At 45.6% G+C, this 22,046-nt stretch overlaps 1 protein-coding gene across 1 annotated transcript in view; it reads left to right on the top strand.

Moving 5' to 3' along the window:
• Window positions 1-11,889, top strand: part of LOC119184948 (endothelial cell-selective adhesion molecule) — a 16,275-nt gene extending 4,386 nt beyond the window's left edge. Inside the window, exons 4-6 of the mRNA XM_075879650.1 lie at window positions 953-1,146; window positions 1,839-1,974; window positions 11,293-11,889. Coding sequence (XP_075735765.1) covers window positions 953-1,146; window positions 1,839-1,974; window positions 11,293-11,771 — 809 coding nt within the window. The 3' untranslated portion in view covers window positions 11,772-11,889. The remainder of the gene's footprint in view (window positions 1-952; window positions 1,147-1,838; window positions 1,975-11,292) is intronic.
• Window positions 11,890-22,046: the final 10,157 nt, after the last annotated feature.

Genomic DNA, 22,046 nt, shown 5'->3' with positions numbered 1-22,046 from the left:
GATAGAACAAAGCCAAGAAATCCTAAAAGCACTATCATTTTTTTTTCTTTTCGTTCGCGGTAGTGTTTGGGGTTGAAGTCAATGCGTCTGAATTGAATTGTATGATAATGTCCAAACTGCAGGTAGCCAACTCGGCCTTCCTTTCTTGCTAAAATTAATGCAAGTGGGAAATTTTTGAGGCTGGGAGGCAGCAATTTTAACGAATTTCACGGTTTTAGCTCATATTGTCGCAAAAATAAGAAATTTAAGCAAATTTCCGCAATTGGCACAGTTGTCACACCCTTAAACACAGACAATATAAGCAGGGATGTCTTGGTAGGTATTGCAATGTTTGTTTACACTGGCTTTACAGCACTGATGTGCGCCGAATTCTTGGCCCTGTAAAGTTTTGACATCCTTACCTCCATTGGAATTCCACTGTTACGGCTAAGCATCCGCGAAATTGTAAAACAGTGATAGAACTACGTAACCATCAGGCGATTGCTGTAATTTTCGTAACGATGTCAATTGTGGGCGTGCCGCCCGAAAATCACAGCAGAACGAGGCGTCACGTAAAGCTTTCAAACGATGACCAACAAGCACTAACAAAACTCTTACCTAACGTATTTCATGCATCATAGTTTAGTTAGAAAGCTTGCTGTGTATGAATACACGGTAGAAGTAAAATCAACAAGGTGATACAAGCTCGCCACTTTTCAGTAATTCTGACACCTTTAATTTCATTACACTTGGGCATAGAAAATAAGAGGCGCACTTATGTTGCAGTGGTCGCAGCAGCTGATTCTTACGTCAAAAAAAGAGACAGGGTCCAGAGAACAAAAAACGCAAATAGGCACCCGGAACCAGCAAAGCATAAGTTGCGCGCCAACTAGCGCCAGCGAACTTGATGCTGCCACAGTTTCTCGATTGATTGATCATGTACGTGTTTATGCTTTCAATCCACACTCCGCAGAAACACCGCTGTCAATAGACCAGCCACCAATCGGTATCCTGGGTGGTTCTGTGCGTCTCAACTGTGCGCACAACTTTGGCAGCTTGCCCCTGTACAGCTTCAAGTGGTTCAAGGACGACAAAGTATTATACACGTTTATTCCCCGCAACAGGCCACCGGGAGAAATGTACAGCGTGACAGGAGTGACAGTGGATGTAAGTATATATTTGGCATGTCCCGCAGAAAACTATCTTTACAGTTACTTAAGCGTTGCCCTTCTTCTTCCCCTCTCTTCAGGGATGACTTCTACTATCAGATATATTGTATTGGCAACCACATGTATACTGTTAAATTGAAATCGTATGGTATTACAGCATAAACAGCGAGTCGTTTCCGGTTTAAGTGTATTGCGAACGTTCACAAAAAGTTTCCATCACGTAATGCAGGTTGTGGCCATCACAAAAGCCACATGAGCGTTGAAAAATAGTTGATGAGACTGAAGCATACATCTCACAAAATATGTGGCTTATAAAAAGAGAACTTTTAAGAACCTCCACACGCGCTGTAATAGAAAGCAAAACACAAGTAGGATCGAAGGGTTCCTTGTTACAGTTTTATGAGTTTCCGTTCGTTCCAGTCGTCAGGTGTTAAACTGTGAGTCGCGTTCTCCGATAACGTCAGATTGACGTCTTCAAGTGAAAAGATTACGCATACTTCGAATCTACAATTTCTGCGTCGGTCATGCTGCTCCACGGAACGAACATCAATCACTAAACATAATGATCATTAAGCCAACAAGGCCAATTCTTTGCAATGTTTGTCAGGTGCGCTCATTTCGCATGTATGCCGACAAGAGTATGCTCCTTTAATTAAAGAGCTTATCAATCTTCTACCTTCGCAACCGCAGATGCTGCAGAGCAACTATTCGTCCCTCTACCTGAAGAACCTGAGTGCCCTGAGTGCAGGCGCTTACCGCTGCGAAGCCAGCTCCGATGCTCCCCCTTTTCTCACGGTCCAAGACGAGAAAAGGCTTGCGGTGTTTGGTATGTATGCGCAATACACAAGAGGCTACTGCACCTCCAATTTATTTATTTTGCCCTTAGAGTATTCTTGCAGACAGCCGGAGTCGTGGCAGACAACAACGTTTCCATTTCCGTTATATATTTAATTAGGTTACTCAATTTCTATGCAGTGTGAGAACCTACGTTACGCAAAACATTTGGCAGATTACTGACTGTGCAGCTTCGCGTAGCGATGCGCACTCGTGTTAACATATTGCGCAATGTGTCCTCGCAAAGCAGGTAATTGTGCACGTGACAATTGCGGTTGTGTCACACAAAGACAAGACCATCGTGGCAGACGAGAAGCATGGTTGGTTGCCCGGTCGGTCGTTTCTTAGTAAGCTGGCACAACCCACTGCGGAATTCGGCCATGAAACAAATGGTTCCTTGTTTCATATATTTAAATTGTTTTGTATTTCATATATGTTTGGAGAAAGATAACGTACACAGTAACTCATTGGCCAAATCAAGGAGCGAAAATAATGTCAAGCCTATGGTTGAAAAACAAGCTGGAATTAGATACACTGAACGCTAAATTTGTTTCTCTTCACATATAAAATCATACACGACATCACAGACGTCTATTTATTTATTTAAAAAGTACCAGCAGCACCTGAAGGCATTCTTGCAGGGGGGAATACAGAACGTAAAATACGCTTACACAAAAACAAGTATTCATAAACAACATGGTCACACAAACAGATCATAAAAATGCAGCTATGACAGTAGCAATATGTCCCTAAAAGATGTTTCAGTGCAGCAGTCTGCAACCTTCTGTGGGAGCCGATTCCACTGGGAGATTGTGAGCGGAAAAAAGGGGGTGTCGATGAATGTTTGTTCTGCAAAAAATTCTCCTACTTTTATGGGGTGGTCAGTTCTCTTAGAAAAAAAAATAGGGAGTTGAAAAGTAAGATTCTTTATCTATTTTGATCAACCCATGAAATATTTTGAATAGCATTTCTAATCTCAAGCGTTTTCTACGTAATACCAACAAATCTCACCCTAACCTATCTTCAAGTGCAGTGACACTGACACTGAAGTTGTAGTTGCTCATCACAAAACGATATGCGCGGTTTTGGACGATCTCAAGCATATTAGGACAAAGTTTTTGTTTGTGGGTCCAACGCCACAGAGGTGTACTCTAAGATAGGTCGGACGTTCCTGTGAATAAAGCCCAGTTCAGTAGCACCAAAGAAAAAAGCAACCAGGAATAATGAATTCAAGCACATCTGTCAGAAGGTTTCACCTAGGAATTGCTTTCTCTGGTTTGTAAACAAGTTTAATGTTAAAAATAAATGATCTAGAGATTCACTTTCATTGCAATAGAAACATAAATCTAACTGCTCCAGACCACACCCGTTCATGCAAAATTTCAGTGGGGGACCTTGGCATCATATGCCGGTAATTGGTATTTCTGCCCTTTTAGTGGAGCGCCATCAATTTCTGCTAGGATAATTGAGACGAAGAAACTCGGATATTAACGAAGGAGATTTAGCGAAGTAATCTGACGAGGCATTTTTTTTTCAAATCGCGCCGAAGAGACGAATGTCAACGTCGCCATATACAAATTGTAGGACTATCATGGGATGATACTGCGAGTGCATCTGCATTCACTTTTGTCACCTGGTACTTACACCATGCGAATAAGACGTAAATGTCTTAGAACTAAAATACTTCCAAGATATCTGACAAATTAGGGGCAGGTAATGAAGAACTCGGCGATTTGCGTAAAGACAGCAATTTGCGTAAAGCTAGGACAATTTTAATTTCACGGGAGAAATAAAAAGTCAGGAAAACTAATTGAAGACCATTCCCAAGATAATTATGCAATTCCCACTCCTGCTTTTCTTCACTACGTGAAGCATCAGTCAATATTGCGATGTTTATTTCTGAATTTGAGAAATGGCCTTCTAAAAGACATTTAAGTATCTACTAGAAAAATGACAGCATTTTTAGGGAAATATATCGCCAAATAGCGAAAATGAATTCTGTGCACCTTAATCTAGACCACTGATCGGGAAAAATGTTGCGGGCTGATTAATAAAAGCATACTGACTCCTTTGTGGGGACGCATATAACTGTAAGAAGTTAAGCACTGTTAAGATGTAGAACCATGTGGGAAATAAAGACGGGCGCAATTATTTATGTGAAATATTATTTGCGACAAACTTAGTAAACTCAAAACATAAACCTAATGATTTGCGTTTTAGAAAACCAAGAGAAAACCGATGCGCCAAAATACAAGACGCAGCCGAACTCCAATATTGGGCGAACATACAAATAATAAATTGTAGTGAGCACATAACAACCTGACCGGTGATAATCAAGATAGTTATTTCCGAAAGAATGGCACAACCCATGGTGCACCACGTGGGATCAGCCACGAGGCGTACGACAGTAGAATTTTGGAGGGAAAATAAAGAAATAATAAAAGAAGAAAGAGACCGGAGAAAAATCGCAAAACTATGCGAAAAAAGATATTCTAAAGAGAAACAAAATTATTTGTTATACTTTTAGTACTTTTAATGCAATGCTTTGTAAAGTTAAATTGAATAGATAAATGAAAGGTAATGTTTAGATGTACTCATAGTATTAACCTGGTATCCACATTGATTGTTTTAAATAATTAAATACAGCATCGTAATGGACCCTGTTGCCGTGTCCGAGTGCTGACGCCCCCAGGGAGAGCAATGCCAATGTAGAAAGCTCAAGGTCACTTTATTTTCAAAGGTGGTTTCAGAAATCTTTGCCTTATGTTTTAGTATCTTCGACATTCCATAAATAAATGCTCGGTCGTTTCTGCTTCATTACAAAAGTTACATTGGGAGAAAGGAACGAATCCAGGTCCGTGTAAGTAAAAATGTAATGACGGTAGTCTGCATCGCGATTTTGTTAACGTAGCTTCCAATTGTCTTGTGCTGCTCTATGAGCTATTCCACCGATACCAAAGGTGCTGGGAAATCGTGTCGCTTAGCACATAGGATACAGTACGTTCCTCATGAATTCTGAATCGTGCGAACGTGTTATTGCGGGAAGGTCTTAGAATATTTAGAACAGGTCGTTTAATGGATGCTGCCGCTAGGGTGTCCGCCGCTTCATTTATTTCTAATCCAGTGTGACCTGCATCCCGAACCAGATGGACGTTTTGCACATAATTTGGCATAAACAAATAAAGTTCTGCTAGGCAGCTCGACGAGTGAAATGCTGTTAGAGCAGTGCACACGGAAAATGGGTCCGTTAGCACCAATACTAAAAGAAGGTGTGATGGGGGTAGACAGTGCAAGAATAAGTGTCATTATTTTTACCTCTAATATTGGTGTGAAGTCGGGCAAGCGAAGATAAAAGGACCAACTAAGATCCCTTGAACACATTCCCACTCCACCCTTCACGTCAGTTACAGAAGCACGTGAGGCTACTACTGGATTTATCCGCACGCTCTTGAGGTAGTTTTCAAACAACCCTTTTAAATATCTGGTGGGTAATAGTTTAGCACTCTTTGAAAATGTATCATCAAATTCTATCACCGCTGTGGCATTACATTTGTTGCTGCTGAGATCCTTCAACCTCGTCGTCATGGTCTCCTACAAGCATTGACGGCCATTCTTTTGTTTTGTTTCCCTGGGAGGTTGGCTCATACCCACTCAGGGGGATTGGCCAAGAAAGTGTAGTGCAGTTGTTCTGTGATTGTTTTAACTATGTGTAATGAATTGGTATTGTAATAAGACTAATGTAAAAATAAAAACAACATAAAAAGAGCAAACAAAAAAAATCAAGTTGAGCAATTTTGAGATTTGAGGTGTTATGATTACCACTCAGCTGCGTTTACTTCACTCTGCCCTGGGGAGTAATAAATAATTTTTTTTTGATTGAAGATCACAAAGGTATACGCTTGGTTGCCTGAATATAATCGCAAACGGCATTGAAAGCATCCCTGTGGCAATGTCCCAAAGCTGAGGCGCCAAAGCTTAGCGCCGTTTCCGCCGTCAATCTAAGGCCTATTTTCCGAAATGGCATAACTAGTAACCTTTTTCTAAGTATCTCGTAGCGGCGACAATACAAAAAATAATGATCTAGTGATTCCATTTCTCCGCAGAATGCGCAGAGGGGTGATCTTGTCTGACCAGTTCTGTGTAGATACAGGTTTAGGGGGGGGGGGGGGACACGACATCGAAATTTAGTAATTAAGACTTCGAGCTTTCTGGACTGACTCCAGTGGGGTTGCCATGGAAACATGAGGTGGTTATAGTCTGTCCGTGTAGTTACTTTTTCTATCGTATCAGTGGAGATTGCTGATTTTCGATATCTTATAGCCGTGATATATTCAACATCTGGCAGTATGGACAAAACTGGCCCATCAAGTGCGACTCGTGCTAAGGAATCGGCCAATTCATTTAATCTTAATCCACAGTGACCCGGAACCCATAGTAATCTCAGGAGTCTCAACTGCGGGGGTACTAATGTTTTGAATGTGCTTAGAATTCGAGAGTTCTCTGAAGCTGTCAGAGCTGCACAAACTGAAAGAGAATCCGTCATTATTACTGCGTTGTTTTGATTTGATGGAAGTTTTCGAAGAGCTAAAATAATCGCCAAGAGCTCCGCTTCAAAAACTGGAGTAAAATCAGGCAGTCTCACTGAAAAGGACCAGTCAAGCAAATCAGAGGCAATGCCTACACCTGCCTTTTGATTATTTACGGAAGCATCTGTGGCTATTATATTTTTAGTTTCTGCATGCTCCAAGTAATCTAATAATATGTTATTTAAAAATTTGAGGGATTGTAATTTGGTGTTTTGGGGGAATATATCATCATACTCAATAATAACATGACAATTCGAGTCATTAGTCTCAATTACATTTCTAATGTTCACATTTATACTTTGTAGATTTTTTTGTACAAACATTATCTGCGGTGTGTGAAACCGTGGCCAATGAGCAAGAAAGAAGGCGTCTGGGTTTGCGATAAAAGCATATTGAGATCTTCTTGCCGGTAAGCTATAAAATTTTAAAAATGCTTGTACGGTCAAAATTCGAAATCGACAAAGTAGTGTAGGCAGGCGCGCTTTCTGGTACAGTACGTTGATAGCCACAAATCTAGGGAGTCCCAGACACATTCGCAGTGCTTCTCGCTCCAAGACAACTAGAGGTTTCGTTTTATAAGCAGGGCCACCCGAGAATAATATGCAGCCGAATTCCATGATGGGGCGCATGTACATCTTGTACAACGTTATCAAGGTGTGCCTCCGTAACCCATATTTCCGGTTACTTAGCTTGTGTAGTAAGCCTGAAGCCCGCTGCGCTTTGGTAGTTATATACTCTATGTGTGGACTCCAGTTAAGTTTGTCATTATAAATGATTCCCAAATATTTTATAGAGTCTACTTGCTGGTAGGGTTCCTGTTTATAAAGAATTGAAATTAAAATTGGTTTTGCAAGCGGAAACGCCATGAGCGCGCTTTTGTTGACATTTAACGATAACGACATTGACTGCAACCAAATTTCTAACATGTTAATATATCTTTGTAATTTAAGTTGTAATGAGTAAATACCTCAGTCAGCAGCAAAGAGTGCGATGTCATCAGCATAAATGTGGACAGTAACTTCTTGATCTGTTGGAATTGTGCGCATTAAAGCATTAAATAATATTGGAGATAAGACTGCTCCTTGGGGAACTCCGCGCGTTTGTTTAAATCTAGATGAGGAACATCCATTCTTGACGCAGTAGAATTCTCTTGATTTTAAGAATTCTGCCACCCACTCAATAAAATATTGTGGGAAGTTCAATCTCTCTAGCGTATTTAACAATATGAAGTGCTCCACACTGTCATACGCCTTGGCTATGTCAAGCGTTACTAAAGCAGCGTATTGCATTCTTTTACGCGCGAGCTGTATTCGGGTCTCTAAATCAGCATGGGCACACCAAACTGAGAAATAACTACGAAAGCCGATTTGGTTCGGTTTTATTACTAAATTCTCTGCCATCCAGATACTTACTCGGCTATGTAGGACCCTCTCTACTAGTTTGACCATGTTAGATGTTAGAGAGATTGGTCTGATATTATCGACTGTTAAACCTCCACCCAGATTTTTTAGTATAGGAATCACATTTGCGATCCTCCAATCCTGCGGCACCCATGAGTTTTTTAAGGAGTAGTTAATAACATTGGCGACGTCTCGAGGCGATAAATTGAACAGAATTTTAATCATGGGTACTGTGGTTCCATCTGGGCCAGGAGATGCACAGGGTAAATGTTTAATCACGTTGGATACTTCAGTCTGTGTCACTTCTTCAAAGTCAGACTTTGTCGTAGACTTGTGCCAGTTGTTTGGCACTACTGAAGTGAATCTGCTTTCCAGACCTCTACCGATTGCCTCTAAGGTAGTGGTCATTTCTTGTGCCGACAGATTATCACAAGCTACATTAACTGGTGATGGCAAGATTTTCCGAGCTCTCATATATCGGAACAGTGCTTTCATATGTTTAGGCTTCGACAGGTATTCATAATGTCTTCTGTCATAATCTTGTTTAGCTTGAGCTACCATTCTTTTAAAGCCTGCAGCAATGAATTTATAATCGGCCCAGTTTTGTGGGGATTGATTATGTAAGAGCTGCTTCCAAGCTGCCTGACGTCGTCGGTGCTCTCTTGTACATTCATCATTCCACCAACGGCTATATACTCTTTTTGTGGATTCAACAGTAAATTCGGCTCTTTTGTAGGATCGTTTAATGACTGCGTTTATTTTCAGTGCTTTTTTATCATCGCTCTCTTCTGAGTGAAAAGCCAGTGCTGACTTCAGGTCATTCCTAAATTTAGTGTAATTTACAAATACTCTTACATTTGAACAAGATGGAATTATCGGACAAGAAATTTCAAAACTTATCGGTAAGTGGTCACTATTGGTGCCACAGTCCAGCGCTTTCCAAGAAGAAGTAGTAATGGCTGAACTGACAAAACTTAAATCTAAGGCCGACCTGGAGTGATTACGAATAAATGTGGGGGTTCTGACGTTGAGGCACGTCAGGTCATTAGCCATTGTCCACTCCCACAAGCGTTTCCCACTAAGATCAGTTCTAAAACCCCAACTCGTGTGGTGGGAATTAAAGTCTCCAACTAAAACTTTGTCTTTGCACCACGATTTTGTAGCTAGATCCAAACTTCGTGTGTCTTGAACTCCATCCGGAAAATACATATTAACTAAGGTGAAAGGAGTGCAGTTGGGCAGTGTAATGTCTACTGCCAAAATTTCGCATTCTGGCGACATATGTTTGTATGACAATTTGACTTTCATACTAATTTTATTACTAATAAAGAGAGCTAGACCCCCACCTCTCGATGGACGGTCTAATCTAAAAGATTGAAAGTTATTTAAATGGAACAAATTATGTACAGATAGCCATGTCTCTTGTAATGCTATAATATCAGGAGCGAATTTAGAAGTCAAGTATACCAAATCCGTAGATGCAGAATGGATTGATCGGCAATTCCAATGGAGAATCTTAAGCGACCCTATGGTTTCGAAAGAGCTGATTCCGCTATAGCTTTCTCTAGAATGCTTTCTTTCAAAAAATCCCTCTTTGAAAGGCTCTCCTTTTCTTTCAGATACTTTTTGTTCTTTATTTGTTTCGGTGAGTTAGTTTTCCTTGACACAGGGGATCTAGATCTCTTCAGGGACCTAGGGTCCAAATCCATGTCATCGGAATCTATTGTACATGCAGCTTTGTCCTCACTTACACTCTGTATATCTACTGCAGAGGGTGCTGTAGACGGAGAATACGATGGTGCGGTTTCAAGTTCCTAATTTTGGCTGTGGACGCCTATTGCAGAGGATCCTGCGGGCTGATAATATGATGGCGCAGTTTCAGATTCACCGTCAGCTATTGGTCGTGAACTCTCAACATGTTGGGATACTAGGCCTGACTCTCCCGCTGTACCAAATATGCGAGACATCTGGTTAGCCAAAATTTGAGATAGAGAATCGCAAAGGTTAGAAGTCAGTCGTTCCATGGCTTTTTCTAGAGCCTTTTCTATGGCCTCCGCTACATTCAGGGAAATCGACCCATTTATTTTCGAGAGATGTCGTGCTGCAACACTGGCATACCCCTGAGTTCTAGTCTGTATTTCCCCTAGGGCTTCTCGTCGAGAACAGCGCCTACGCCCTATAATTTCAAGAATTTGCATTTCTCGAGACTTTGCAGAACAATCAGGATTATCTGCACAGTGTTGTTCGTTGCAGAGACAACATTTCTCTTCTTTAGCTTTGCAGTAATTTGTTTCGTGGTTGTCACCACACACTCGGCATCTGAGTTTTGACCTGCATCGTTTATTAGTGTGACCGTATCGCCAGCACTTCGTACACTGGAGTGGTTGCGGTGATAGCGGTTCCACTCTGTATATTAGTGGCCATGCCTTGATTTCGCTTGGGAGATTCGCTCCAGCAAAGGTTACAATTACCGACTCAGTCGGCGTCTTCTGCTTCTCTACTAGTCGTGCACACCTATAAACGGAAATAGCACCAGTCACGGCAAACATCTCTAATACCTCAGACGGGGTCAAGTTAACATCGACACCGCGAACAACACCTTTCACACATGCCAGATGCGGGGGAATAAAGGCGCTCACTGGATTGGTCGCGAAACTCGAGCACTTCAATAGGTCTTGGACACAGAGCTGATCAGATGAAAAACATAGAATACCACCTCTGCCGAACTGGCGGACCTCTGTGATGCTGTGAAAGTGAGACGTCGCAGCACTAAGCTCCGCCTGGGTCACTTTCGGATTCTTCATCCGAATAAAGCCGTCATTGCTAGGGACGAGGGCCACAGGAACTGCGGGAATGCCGTTGCGTAGAAACTGATCCACTGGTCTTTCCTGTGGCGGAAGTGAAGCAGACCAGAGGCAAGCCCCTGGTCCAGGTGAAGAAAACTGCATCTAAGTGAACTTTCTAGCGCTAAAAGCGCTTACTTAGCTGTAAAAGCACTGTAGGAACACCTAATAAAGACAAAGAAACCACAGCCACTACACAAACTTAGGCCAAAACCCTAGAGCAAGCACGACCAGCTACTTGCGTGTTCGAGCGTTCAGCGGGCTGCTAGTTCTTCTTTCCATTTTCATTCGGTTGCTTCGTCTTTCTTTTTTTGAATTGCCTCACCTTCCATTTTCCCCTTTTCGGATCTTTCGCCTTTTCACGTGCATAACATCAAATTCTAAGTCCACCGAGGGGTACAGTACTAATTATAGATCAAATTCTGAGAATGACCTTTACAGACCGCAACATTTTTTTTTACGTTTTCGTGTTTCCGCGCAGAACAACGTGACATGAGACCCCACATCACGTACGACAGGGAGTCTTACCAGGTGGGAGAGTTCGTGCGCCTCAACTGCACCTCCAGCCGGTCCCGGCCGGCTCCCAAACTGGCGGTGTACGTCAACGACCGTCTCTTGATCGACGCCGACGTCAGGACTAAAGTCGACACGCACCCGGACGGCTTCCAGGTGACCACGCTCTCTGCGATCATCCCAGTAAAGCAGCACGACGTAAGCAGAGCTGCCCTGCGAGTCAAGTGCCAGGCCAGCTTTGTGGGCCTGTACGAAGCCGTGGGCGAGATGGCCATTCCAGTTGGGCAGCATACGGGAGACCACAAGGCACCTTACCAGCACCAGCGTCCACAGCACAAGCAACCATCACAGCGACAGCCACACCTCGGTGCCCTCTCGTCGATACAAGACGAATGTCTCACCAAGGCTATGGAGATTCTGGCAAAGGCGTGGGCTGCCAACCAGTGAATAGAGTTGTACTTAAAGATGTTCTTCCTTTACTTACACTCATGGACGCGTAAACATTATTAGAGATAGGTATACTTGAGACTTCTGAACGTTTATAATAAAGCTGTAGAAAATTGTTTCCCAGTCATTGCGTTATTTATTTACAGCATGTTTTTACTATGCACACTTTATTCATAGGCCACGAAAGCGTCATGGTCACACCGCTTGTCATCTGAATTAATGTAAAGCAGCATGACGATGCTCTATTCACTTTCCTGGCGTACAAGAGACTAATTATCTGCACGTTCTCTACCAAAACAATGAGAAGTCGTGCATTACGCTAACCGTTACTTTCTCTTCACTACAATCACCACAGTCGTCGAACTTATTTGATGTAACTCTGCTGTTACTCAGGCCCTCGCTTCTTTTACTCTCCTTCGCTGCTTCAGGGTATCAGATCACAGCAAAACATTCTCTGGCTGACACGTGCGCCTTCACGTAAACGATGTCTTTTTACATCACCCCAACGACAAGGATCTTTTTATGTGATTCTTAAGAGAGAATAGAAGATAAAAGTGAGCCCCGTAACTGTCTGCGTCACAGTGCGACACGTCAACAGTAGCGCACAGAGGATGGGGGCAAGGAGGGATTTAAAAGGATAGGATTAAAGGTATAAAGATATAGAGGGGGAAGGAGAGAGCGTGGCACGGGGACAGTGACACCCAGAAGCAAGGAGAAAGTAGGAAAGATGGACACGGTCGCGGGAGTCCGAGCACGGGACACCACTCGGTGAGAGCTCTTGTCGACGTCAGAAGATGGCGTAGGGCGAGCCAGTCGGCCAGAACTGCGTTGTCGTCGGAGATCGCGGGGGCACAACCGGTCGGTACGAAATGCAGAGGGCGAGTCGGCAAGGATCGCAGCCATGACACAGATATGGTCCAGCCGGATCGCGAGAGATCGTTTCCCGGAAAGCTTGGCGACAGAGCGCGCGCGTGTAATTGGCTGTATTGCTCAGCCACATCGGTTCAACGGTGTATTTGCCTGAGGCGCGCCTATACAAAATGAGGCTGAGGTCGAACTAACAATACCAGATAATAAATTAGGTGACAATAAATTTCAGCGGAATTTAGTTAACGATGACTCAATTAGGCAGTTTTTTACGTCACAGCCAGTACATGGTAATACGAAATATTTGCAATATCCTAGAAGAACCGAGTGTTGGGTGAGTTTGCTTTCCATTGTGAGAGGCATTTTGCGCCAAAAATAAAACTGACAAGAAGGGACCACAGACAGGCGCAGACTAACAACTGAAGTTCATTTTAAAAAAACACATATACAGGGAATATCTGCGGAAATATCCAATATCTGTGTATTTTTCATTTCGGACAATATGCCTCGTCAAACGCGAAAAACGGTCGGCGTATCGCGGCATCGGCATTAACGCGAGTGATGCAGGGAATCACCGTATGATGACATCACAATATTACGTCATCATGACGTCACTAAATTGCCACATCGCGTGACGCCACATGACGACGTCATCGCATGAGATTGTCGCTTGATGAAAGGTGGGTCGCCGATCACGAAGGCAGTGCGACACCAGGTGAGGTGCAAAAAGTTTTCCAAACCTGCGATATTGGGGGCACTGCAAATTTACCGGAAGCTTTCCGTGCGTCAAACAGAACGCCAAACAAAACCCGTCATCATCACCATCATTATTATTATCATTCTCACAACGCGTCCACTACGAAGAAAATGCCTCTCCCATGTTTCCAGTGTTTCATGTGGTCCCGTTATAAACCAGCAAACTTATTAAACTCACATGCCCACCTAATTTTCTGTCTGCACCCTGGCCCACTTGCCGTCCCTTGCAGTCTAGCCTGTTACTCTGCATGTATAAAACAGGGCACAAAGCAACACAATAAACTCACAAATGAGGTAATAGAATGAGTTGCTGGGCGAGTTGATGCATTGGCTAAAGATAAAAGTAGAGGGCTAAAAAAAAAACTAGACACACGAAACATCTCGAACGCTCGTTTCTGTCTACTTGTCTCCTGTGCCTTGTCTTTTTTGCACTCTACTTTTTATTTTTATTTTTTTTACAATTTGAGTTTCCATGCTCTGACGTTTTGTATATGTTCTAATCTAGCACTCTGGTAATTCCGGATCTTGTGTGTAACACGCACGGTGTCGGTTCGGAGAACACAAGGCGCTGTGCAGCTACGTTACGAAGCCTACAAATTCGACCACACTTCCAGGTTTAAACGCCGCTATTGAACCATAGCCTGCCGTCTCATTTAAGATCGGATGCCTGCAAGCACGCCACGAGACGGCGCACCGCGGGCGCCACCTCTAAATCTCAAAACGAACACGCGAGACCCCAAGGACGCCTTCAAGCTGCCCTCTGGCCACACGAAAATAACCGAGCGACGTGGTCGACGAGCTTCATCAGCGCATGCACGACGGTTCCGTAAACGACACCATGAGAAAATGTGTCCCGACGAACGCCAGTTTCGCAACTTTCGGAGCTTTTCTTCTTTTTTTCTTCTTTTTTTTTGCACTCGGGGGTCACTGCTGTCAAACTTGCATGCGTAGCACTTCTCGCGCCCCTGCCGACGGGCGAGATTTACGGCTCGCCCCGTTCGTACGCTGCCTTCAAGAAGATCTCCCTACGTCGACTGCATGGAAGGCCGAGCTTCGTGGTCGGCAACACAGACCACGTATCTCGTGTTACAGCTGACAGCAACGCTGAAACTTACTCCGGCACGTATACCGCACCGGCCCGAGTTTAAGCGACTAGAAAAACTCGAAGCATGCGTAGGCCAGTTGGCTGCGGATTGCCTTGCATCGGCTTACACTGCGATGTATTATAATGGTGAAATCGGTTCTTACTTCAGCAAGAATGGCTTAAAAGAGCACTAAAGGGCAATATATAAATATGTGTGTACAGGCAGAGAATTACATTGTATGGACTAACCTTTAACAAAAATGCGTTTTGAGGTCAACAGTGATTCAATTTGATTGTCGTTCTTTCCGTGTAGTAAAGTTGTTTGGGCTGGCAAATGAGCCGTAGTTACTAACATTCTTTATAAAAAAATCACAGCATATTCACGGAATATAAATGATGATGAGTGGGGTGAAGCGTTCGTCCATTTCTCTGTACGTCTGTCTGTCTGTCTGTCTGTCTGTCTGTCTGTCTGTCTGTCTGTCCGTTCGTCAGTCCGACCATGCATCCGTCCATCTGTCTGTCCATCCGTCATCTAGTGAACACTCCAGGTCCCGCCATCTCGCATCCTTTCATCATATATTCATCATATACAAGTACTGCCATCCAGTGGAAATTCTAAGGACTAAACGAGAGGTGGCTACTACGACAACGACACAGGACATGCGACCCACGGCGCAAGGAGCTTCGCCCCTGAAGTTCACATCATTGCCACCAATGCGAAGCAATGAACGCGATAGCAACAAATTAGAAAGTCAAGCGCAAAATGACAAGCACATGGAAACGTGTCCCGAGTTTTTCATGCACAAATGAAACACGAAACGTACTCACAGGTACAGATGAACGCGAATAAGCGTCTCAGTTGTTACTTCACTGTGTCTGAAAAGCGCACCCTTTTCGCAAACGGCGACTGTGCAACGATTGCAGTGATCTTTGTGTGCCCAGTAACTACAACAGCATCGTTTCAGTGAAAACCCAAGGCCAGCCGAGACGTACGATTGTCCCCACCGCGAGATAAGCGCACACGTGAGCGTCCACCCTTCCCCCTCTCCGCGGGGCAAAGGACACGCGGGAGATGAGAGCACGCGCCACCGCGTGGTGATAATGTGGCAACGCGCGCTCATTGCGCCATCTTGCTGGCAATGCTGTAAACACGATAGTTTCCCCCGAGATGCCCGTCCCCAGCGGTAAGTGGCAGATATAAATAGCTTGCCGTTTGAACATTGACGAAAGTGCTTTTCCGTGGTTCAGTGGCTAACGCCTCACACTGCGAATTCAGAGGTCCCATGTTCGATTCCGCGCGCCGGGGTCTTTTTCTGGATTATTTTTTTTCTTTCTTGCGTTTTTATATACATAGATACGAATACATATACGGTGATTGACGCCAGCGGCAAAATCCAGCCGAGAGTGTCCTTATAATTGTTATCGCAATAAAAATAATGTTGTCATGTGTGTGTTTTAAGTCTAGTTCGTATAAAATAGATAGCTTTGGTTGGATTATGCCTGGATAGACGGCTCTAACGTATATCGTATACCTCTGTCACACACTTCGGGTGAGGTCCCACCAATCCAACATCGACGTGCAGCGAGGTTAAGTGTGGGAGACACCAACTCAGATGAGGTTCAACTCAGTGATCGTGGAACCCCTCAAGGCTCGGTGATCTCTCCCGTCCTCTTTAACCTGTGCATGATCGGCCTGTCCAGGAAACGGATCAATATCAGCAACATTCACCACACCATCTATGCTGATGACCTTACCATATATCCCGACTGCGGCGGCTGCATTTCCGATGGAGGCGGAATTGTTGTAGGCCCGTGTGCTCAGATTTGGGTGCACGTTAAAGAACCTCAGGTGGTCGAAATTTCCGGAGCCCTCCATTACGGCGTCTCTCATAATCATATGGTGGTTTCGGGACGTTAAACCCCACATATCGATCAATAATCAAATAAACTTTACCATATGGTGTACTGGTGGTAATGAAGGACAAGATGCACTTACAGTAGTGATGCAGACAGTGGAGGAATACTTGAGGCCTACTGGTCTCAGGTGCTCCCCACACAAATCGGAGTTATTTCTTTACAGAAAAGAGGAAGCGGGGAGACCTAAGGGCTGAAAGCCACTATCCGAAAGGGACATACATATATTGACCGAAAACGGGGTAAATATACCCGGAGTCGACACGATGAGGGTACTCGGCTTTTTTATAGATGCAAACGGCAGGAATCACATGGCACTTAATAAAATTATCTTCAAGACAGAGAACGTATACTGGATGATCAAACGACTTGCAGGGAGACAAAAAGGCATGAAAGAGGACAATCTTATCAGGTTGATCAACTCTTTCATGCTATGTCATATTTCATATGCGGCTTCCATGTATAACTGGACACAAACCCAATTAAAGAAGCTCGACACGGTGATCAAGAAAGTCATCAAGAGTGTACTGAGTCCCCCGCTTTGCACCAGCACTCGAAAATTGCTCAAGTTAGGGGTACACAACATGACTAGAGAATTTGCGGAAGCTCAAGAAAGGTCACAAATAGCAATACTTTCTACAAACTGCACGGGGAATCGATCATCGATAGGATCATGATCAACCCTGTCATCGACCAGGAGACCTATTCACCAAGATACCACAGTACTTTGCTGAGAGAATCATCATTGCCCCGTTACCAAGAAATATGCACCAAATCTTTAACGTCACCAGAATGGTAGTCCGGGCTAAGGCTTTATTGAAGAAGTTGGATAAAGGAGGCAGGGGGGCTTCCTTTGTCGAATCAGACTTATATAAAGATCGAAATAAGTTCGCCGCAGTAGTATAGTTGACCACCAGAGCAGGCGTACCAACTGCGCCACGGTTTATATACTTCCAAACCAGAAATCGCTGGACAGGTTGCCATAGCGTTGGCTTTGACGGATGATCAATACACCGATATATACAGTGACTCAAAACCAACCATCAGAGCCTTCAGCAGGGGCAGGATCATACCACAAGCAGTTTCGAATTATTAATAGTAAAAAAGCCATTGATTCACATTACATATATTGGTTCCCAGTGCACCTTGGATCACTCGGTGACATTCCCATGAATCCAAATGAATCGTCCAACAACCCGCGAACTTACGGACCGGGACGCTTTTACACATGGTGTTGCGGGTTGCGGCGACCGCAGTCTGCGGGTAGCGGGGCCGATCGCCGTCGCTCCGTCGAGCCAAGGACTAGGGGAGAGCTTTGAGCGAACTTAACGGGTTTATTTACATCTTTACATGGAGTTGTCGAGATGACAGAAGAGAAGAGAAGAACTAGTGGTTTCACAAACCACGAGCGTGGTGGTTAAACTTTACATAGTTCAGAGCAAGGTTTAGAGCGACGTCCAGCACTCTGCCGCGTCGTTTTATGCCCTGTCGGGCTCCTCCTCTACGAGTCGACCACCAATCACGCACACACAGGTGAGGGGGGGCGAGCATGCAAGGTCCACGTGAACACTGCACTTTGGTGGCACCAGCAGGGCTCTTCCTCGTCGTGTGTGAGCCTTTGGTCGAGAGTGCCCACAATCCTGGCCGCATACTTCAAAGGGTCCGCCGATTATGTTCGCTCAATTAGCGGGGCGATCCGCGGCAGCCGCCGCGGTCTCCCCCAGGAAGACGCCGTCCCTGTTGTCCTCTTGGTGGCGTCTTGGCGACACTACGTCTCGTACTCCGGGACAATGCCTGGCGGGCATAGGCAGTCAGCCGATCGGCTACTTGACAATGGATTAAAGAAGCGCCGCTCTTTCGAGGGGTGCCCGGTTCGTGGATTCCTCTGGGGAGAGCCCTTTGACCAGCGCCGTCGTCGTCTGCCGGTTAACGCGCCAACGATGCGTGACTGGCCCAGGCCGGAGATAGAGTGGCGGCTCCAAAACCCTCTTTGGCGACATTCCATCCCGTTGGCGCCGCTGTCAATCAGCAGGCGACGTCTCGTGGGGCCGGCCTCTGTTGCTTCCTCCGTCCAGACGTGGCGAGACTGTCCGTTTTGCACTAATCCGGCGTGGCAAATGACTCGCTGGGTCAAGGCATAGCCCGATCGCTACAATGGGTCTGATTCTGCTGTATTCGAAAATCTACAACGGGATAGGCCCATGACATATAATGAAATTACTAAACATTACTTGCTGGGAAGAAGAGAGTTTGCACCCATTTGCAGTAGCACAAGCGGTCCCACTTAGACAATTACAGACACGGCCTTATTACTCACCGGCAGAGGCAAAAAAATGGTACGATATAAAAGATATGGATGTTGTTTGCAAAGCATGTAAGAAAGAAGTATGCACGCTTGAGCATATGCTCAGGGAGTGTGGGTCACTTGGCCATGGCGTTTCCCGGGAACGGTTTACAGGCATGATAAAGTCTCACGACCATATCCCCCAAGTCCTGGCTGTCCAGTACGCCCATGACAGGGCTAGGAGGCTTGACCTCCCAGTCCCAACGTGGCATTAGCCAGGCAGGTAACTACACCCTGTACAGGACGTATAAAAAAGTTATTTCTTTCCATTCATCCGCCCATCTATCGACGTGCGGCAGACTCGTAGACTTCCACTTTACTTCGGCCTGCGACGCCTGAAAGGCCTCGAAGTGGTACATCTCAAATTTATTTGCAGGTCGGTCGACCCGTGTGGGGTCGCACGTGTGGTGATGTATGGGCCAGACCGACGTACTCATAGAGCTGACGCGGACATTGGATTAAACACAGGCAAATATTTAATCAAAATAGACAATGGCAAGGAGATTACAAAAAATAACAGAGAAAAACACTAATACGAGATGAAAAAGAACAGATACAAACTATGTTCTGAAAGAACACTACAACAGATACAGACAAAACCCAAATACGCAGAAAGTTAATAAAATAACATGATGAAACTAAAGGATACAAATGAAATTTTAAGAAAAAAAAGATCATGCTCGCCCTTCTGTATTTCTACGTGCGACGCAGAACACACAGCTACAATTATTGAAAGAGCTGGGTATTATAAAATAACAGTTGAAAAAAAACTCAATAAAACGTTCCATACGGACCAGGCCAGCTTTTGGTACACGTAGGGGATTTGGCGGGGAGCCGCTGAAGATCTCGCCAGCTTAGTAGACGACGCGGGTGCCCGGTAATGCAGCCGTCTCAATACGTCACAAGGGCCACTCCATGCTCGTCGCCTACGCGAGGCTCGCGATACCGACGACCACGCTCCTTGCTTGTTGCACGTCAACTGCTGATTCCGAACCAGTTCAAACTCGAACACAAGCGTGCCCCTTTCGGTACAGGTACAGTGGGTAGAACAGGTGTAGGGAAGACGCGGTGGCGCCGCTGCTACGTCGTTAGTCACCAGATGTCGTCTTCGCAACACAAAAGCGCCCTTCCTTGGACGATGGGGCGCGCGGGCGAAACGAAAATTGCAGTCGTTTGTGACAACCTCCCATATTTATTCACATATAAATTTTTAAAATTTTATAATAGAATTTCTACCCTGCAGCCACTGCAAAACATGTTGATTACCGTGTGCGCTCACTCGCAAGACTTCAACACTTTTTTAGCATATTACCCCCGGTTATATACGTCTTCTATCAATAAAAATAACTATCGTTTGCACGTAAAAATCCAGCGACACAGCCGAAGTCAAGATAATCGAAATCACAATAAATCAAGCCATTACATGGTAGCCAACGCAATGCGTAGAACAGATAACCGGTGGACAGTTGGAGCAGGGAGACCAAACACGCGGCATGCACCTTCACACGAAATGAAGTATATTGGCCTTGCTAGATCGTTTTCATATTATTCTCTGACCTATTGCAATTATTAACGCTTTGTTCAAGCAAGCTACTGCTTTTTATGAGGCACCCCTCGTGGTCACCGTGAGTTAAAGCAACAACACGAAACGAAAGCTCTACACTTAAGGATAGGCGTGCAACTTTTAGTGATTCTGGAAAGAAGTGTCCATATGTATGTGTGTATGTATGTGTGTATGTAAGTATGCGTAGCAAGAGAGGAATACGGGACGGCGGCCAACGTGGTCGTGTCGTTCTCTCGCCCCTTTATTATCAAAGGCGATTGCCGAAGCGGAACGGCAGCAGCTGCCGCGTCCGAAACGCCAGGCCTGGTGCTCGTTCTTCACCGCTCGCGCCTCGAGCTGTCGCATCAGCTGCACGAGAGGCGCAGCGCGGTGGCTAGAAAAATGACGATGATGATGAATGGCGATGATGATGACGCTACAGATTGCTCCCCCCCCCCCCCGCAGAAATGAAGCCGGAATGAAAATAATGAGAGCGTATATAGAAGCGAGTTAGGTTTGCAAAACGAAATGGGGTCCGTGAGCAGTCCAGGTCGTCAACGGGAAGGCACAATCGGCAACCAGTGGGTCTCTGGCGGGCGACACTGGGAATGGCGCAGCGGACGAGGGTGGCTACGCAGGCACGCTGTTGGAAGGAGTGGGCGAGGGTCGTGATGAAGGGACACTTTTGTCGATAGCGAGTACCAACGACAAGGTGAAAAATGGTCAAAGGCCGAGAACACAAACGGGCCGTTTCGGTGCGGTCGATTGTCGCGCGCACTCGGACACTGATGCTTAAAAGGTGGACTGTAGCATGAGCGTAGTACGGCCAGTCCAGAGGGTCTAGTGTTACTTCCTTGTTGGAGCTGGTGGGAACGTCGACAGGGAGTGCGATCAACCCTGGTAGTGTGTTTACCGTGCTGGTACCGTCGCTTCCGGTGGCACATTAACGGCTGCGGCGGCCGCCTGGTCGGCCGAGTAGGGTGCAGATAAGTTGGAAACGGTGCGCTTTGGACCGATGAAATGCGACATGGTTTACAGTGATAACGAGCCGGCTCAGAGGGCTCTGATAGATTGCTTTTTCCTACCTTTGACGACGTGTAACGCGTAGGCGTACGCCGATGAGTCGTCGCGTTGTTTGAGCTAGAACCGACGTTTGGTGATGCGAGATCGAGCGGCGGGTATGTGGCGTCACAGTTGTCATGGGCCGTCGACGGCATTGAAATGCTCAAGCACGCGTACGTAGTGGTAGGCGAATGGTTTAACTGCGCATCTGTTGGGGCATGCACGGTGTGCTCCACCTGTGGTGAGCCAGGCGTGCGGCCCTCGGGATTTCCTGACATCGTCACAGCATCATGCACGTTCAGCCGTGCATGCTCAGGGGCTTGAACTTCTGTAGGATACATCGAGGATGATGTTAGTAGGTGCTGGCAGTCCACGAGGTTTTGAGCAGCATGCACCGGTGTGCAGGGGAAACTGATGGCGTGCAGTGTCACAGCGGGCTCTGGGTCCATAGTGTGAGTGGTGTCGCGGGCCTCCACAGGTGCCGGGACAGGCGAGGAGTCTGCAGGAAGGTCAGCTGGCCCAGCTGAGGTCGTCGAATCGCCCGGGATAGACAGTTCAGCTGACCAAGTCTCTGCAGCGAATGCGACGGTGCACGGGGCAGCGGCCGGTGTCGAATCTATGTGGCCAGTTGCCGGCAGGGGTATGGTCTGGACTGGCTGTGGGGCGAGATGCGTCCTGGAAGGTGATGAGCCAGGTGCAGTTGTG

The sequence above is a fragment of the Rhipicephalus microplus genome, chromosome 2, assembly GCF_043290135.1.
Source record: "Rhipicephalus microplus isolate Deutch F79 chromosome 2, USDA_Rmic, whole genome shotgun sequence".
NCBI lineage: Eukaryota > Metazoa > Arthropoda > Arachnida > Ixodida > Ixodidae > Rhipicephalus > Rhipicephalus microplus.
The sequence above is the reverse complement of the archived record's forward strand: the minus strand, read 5'-3'. Positions and strand labels throughout refer to the sequence as shown.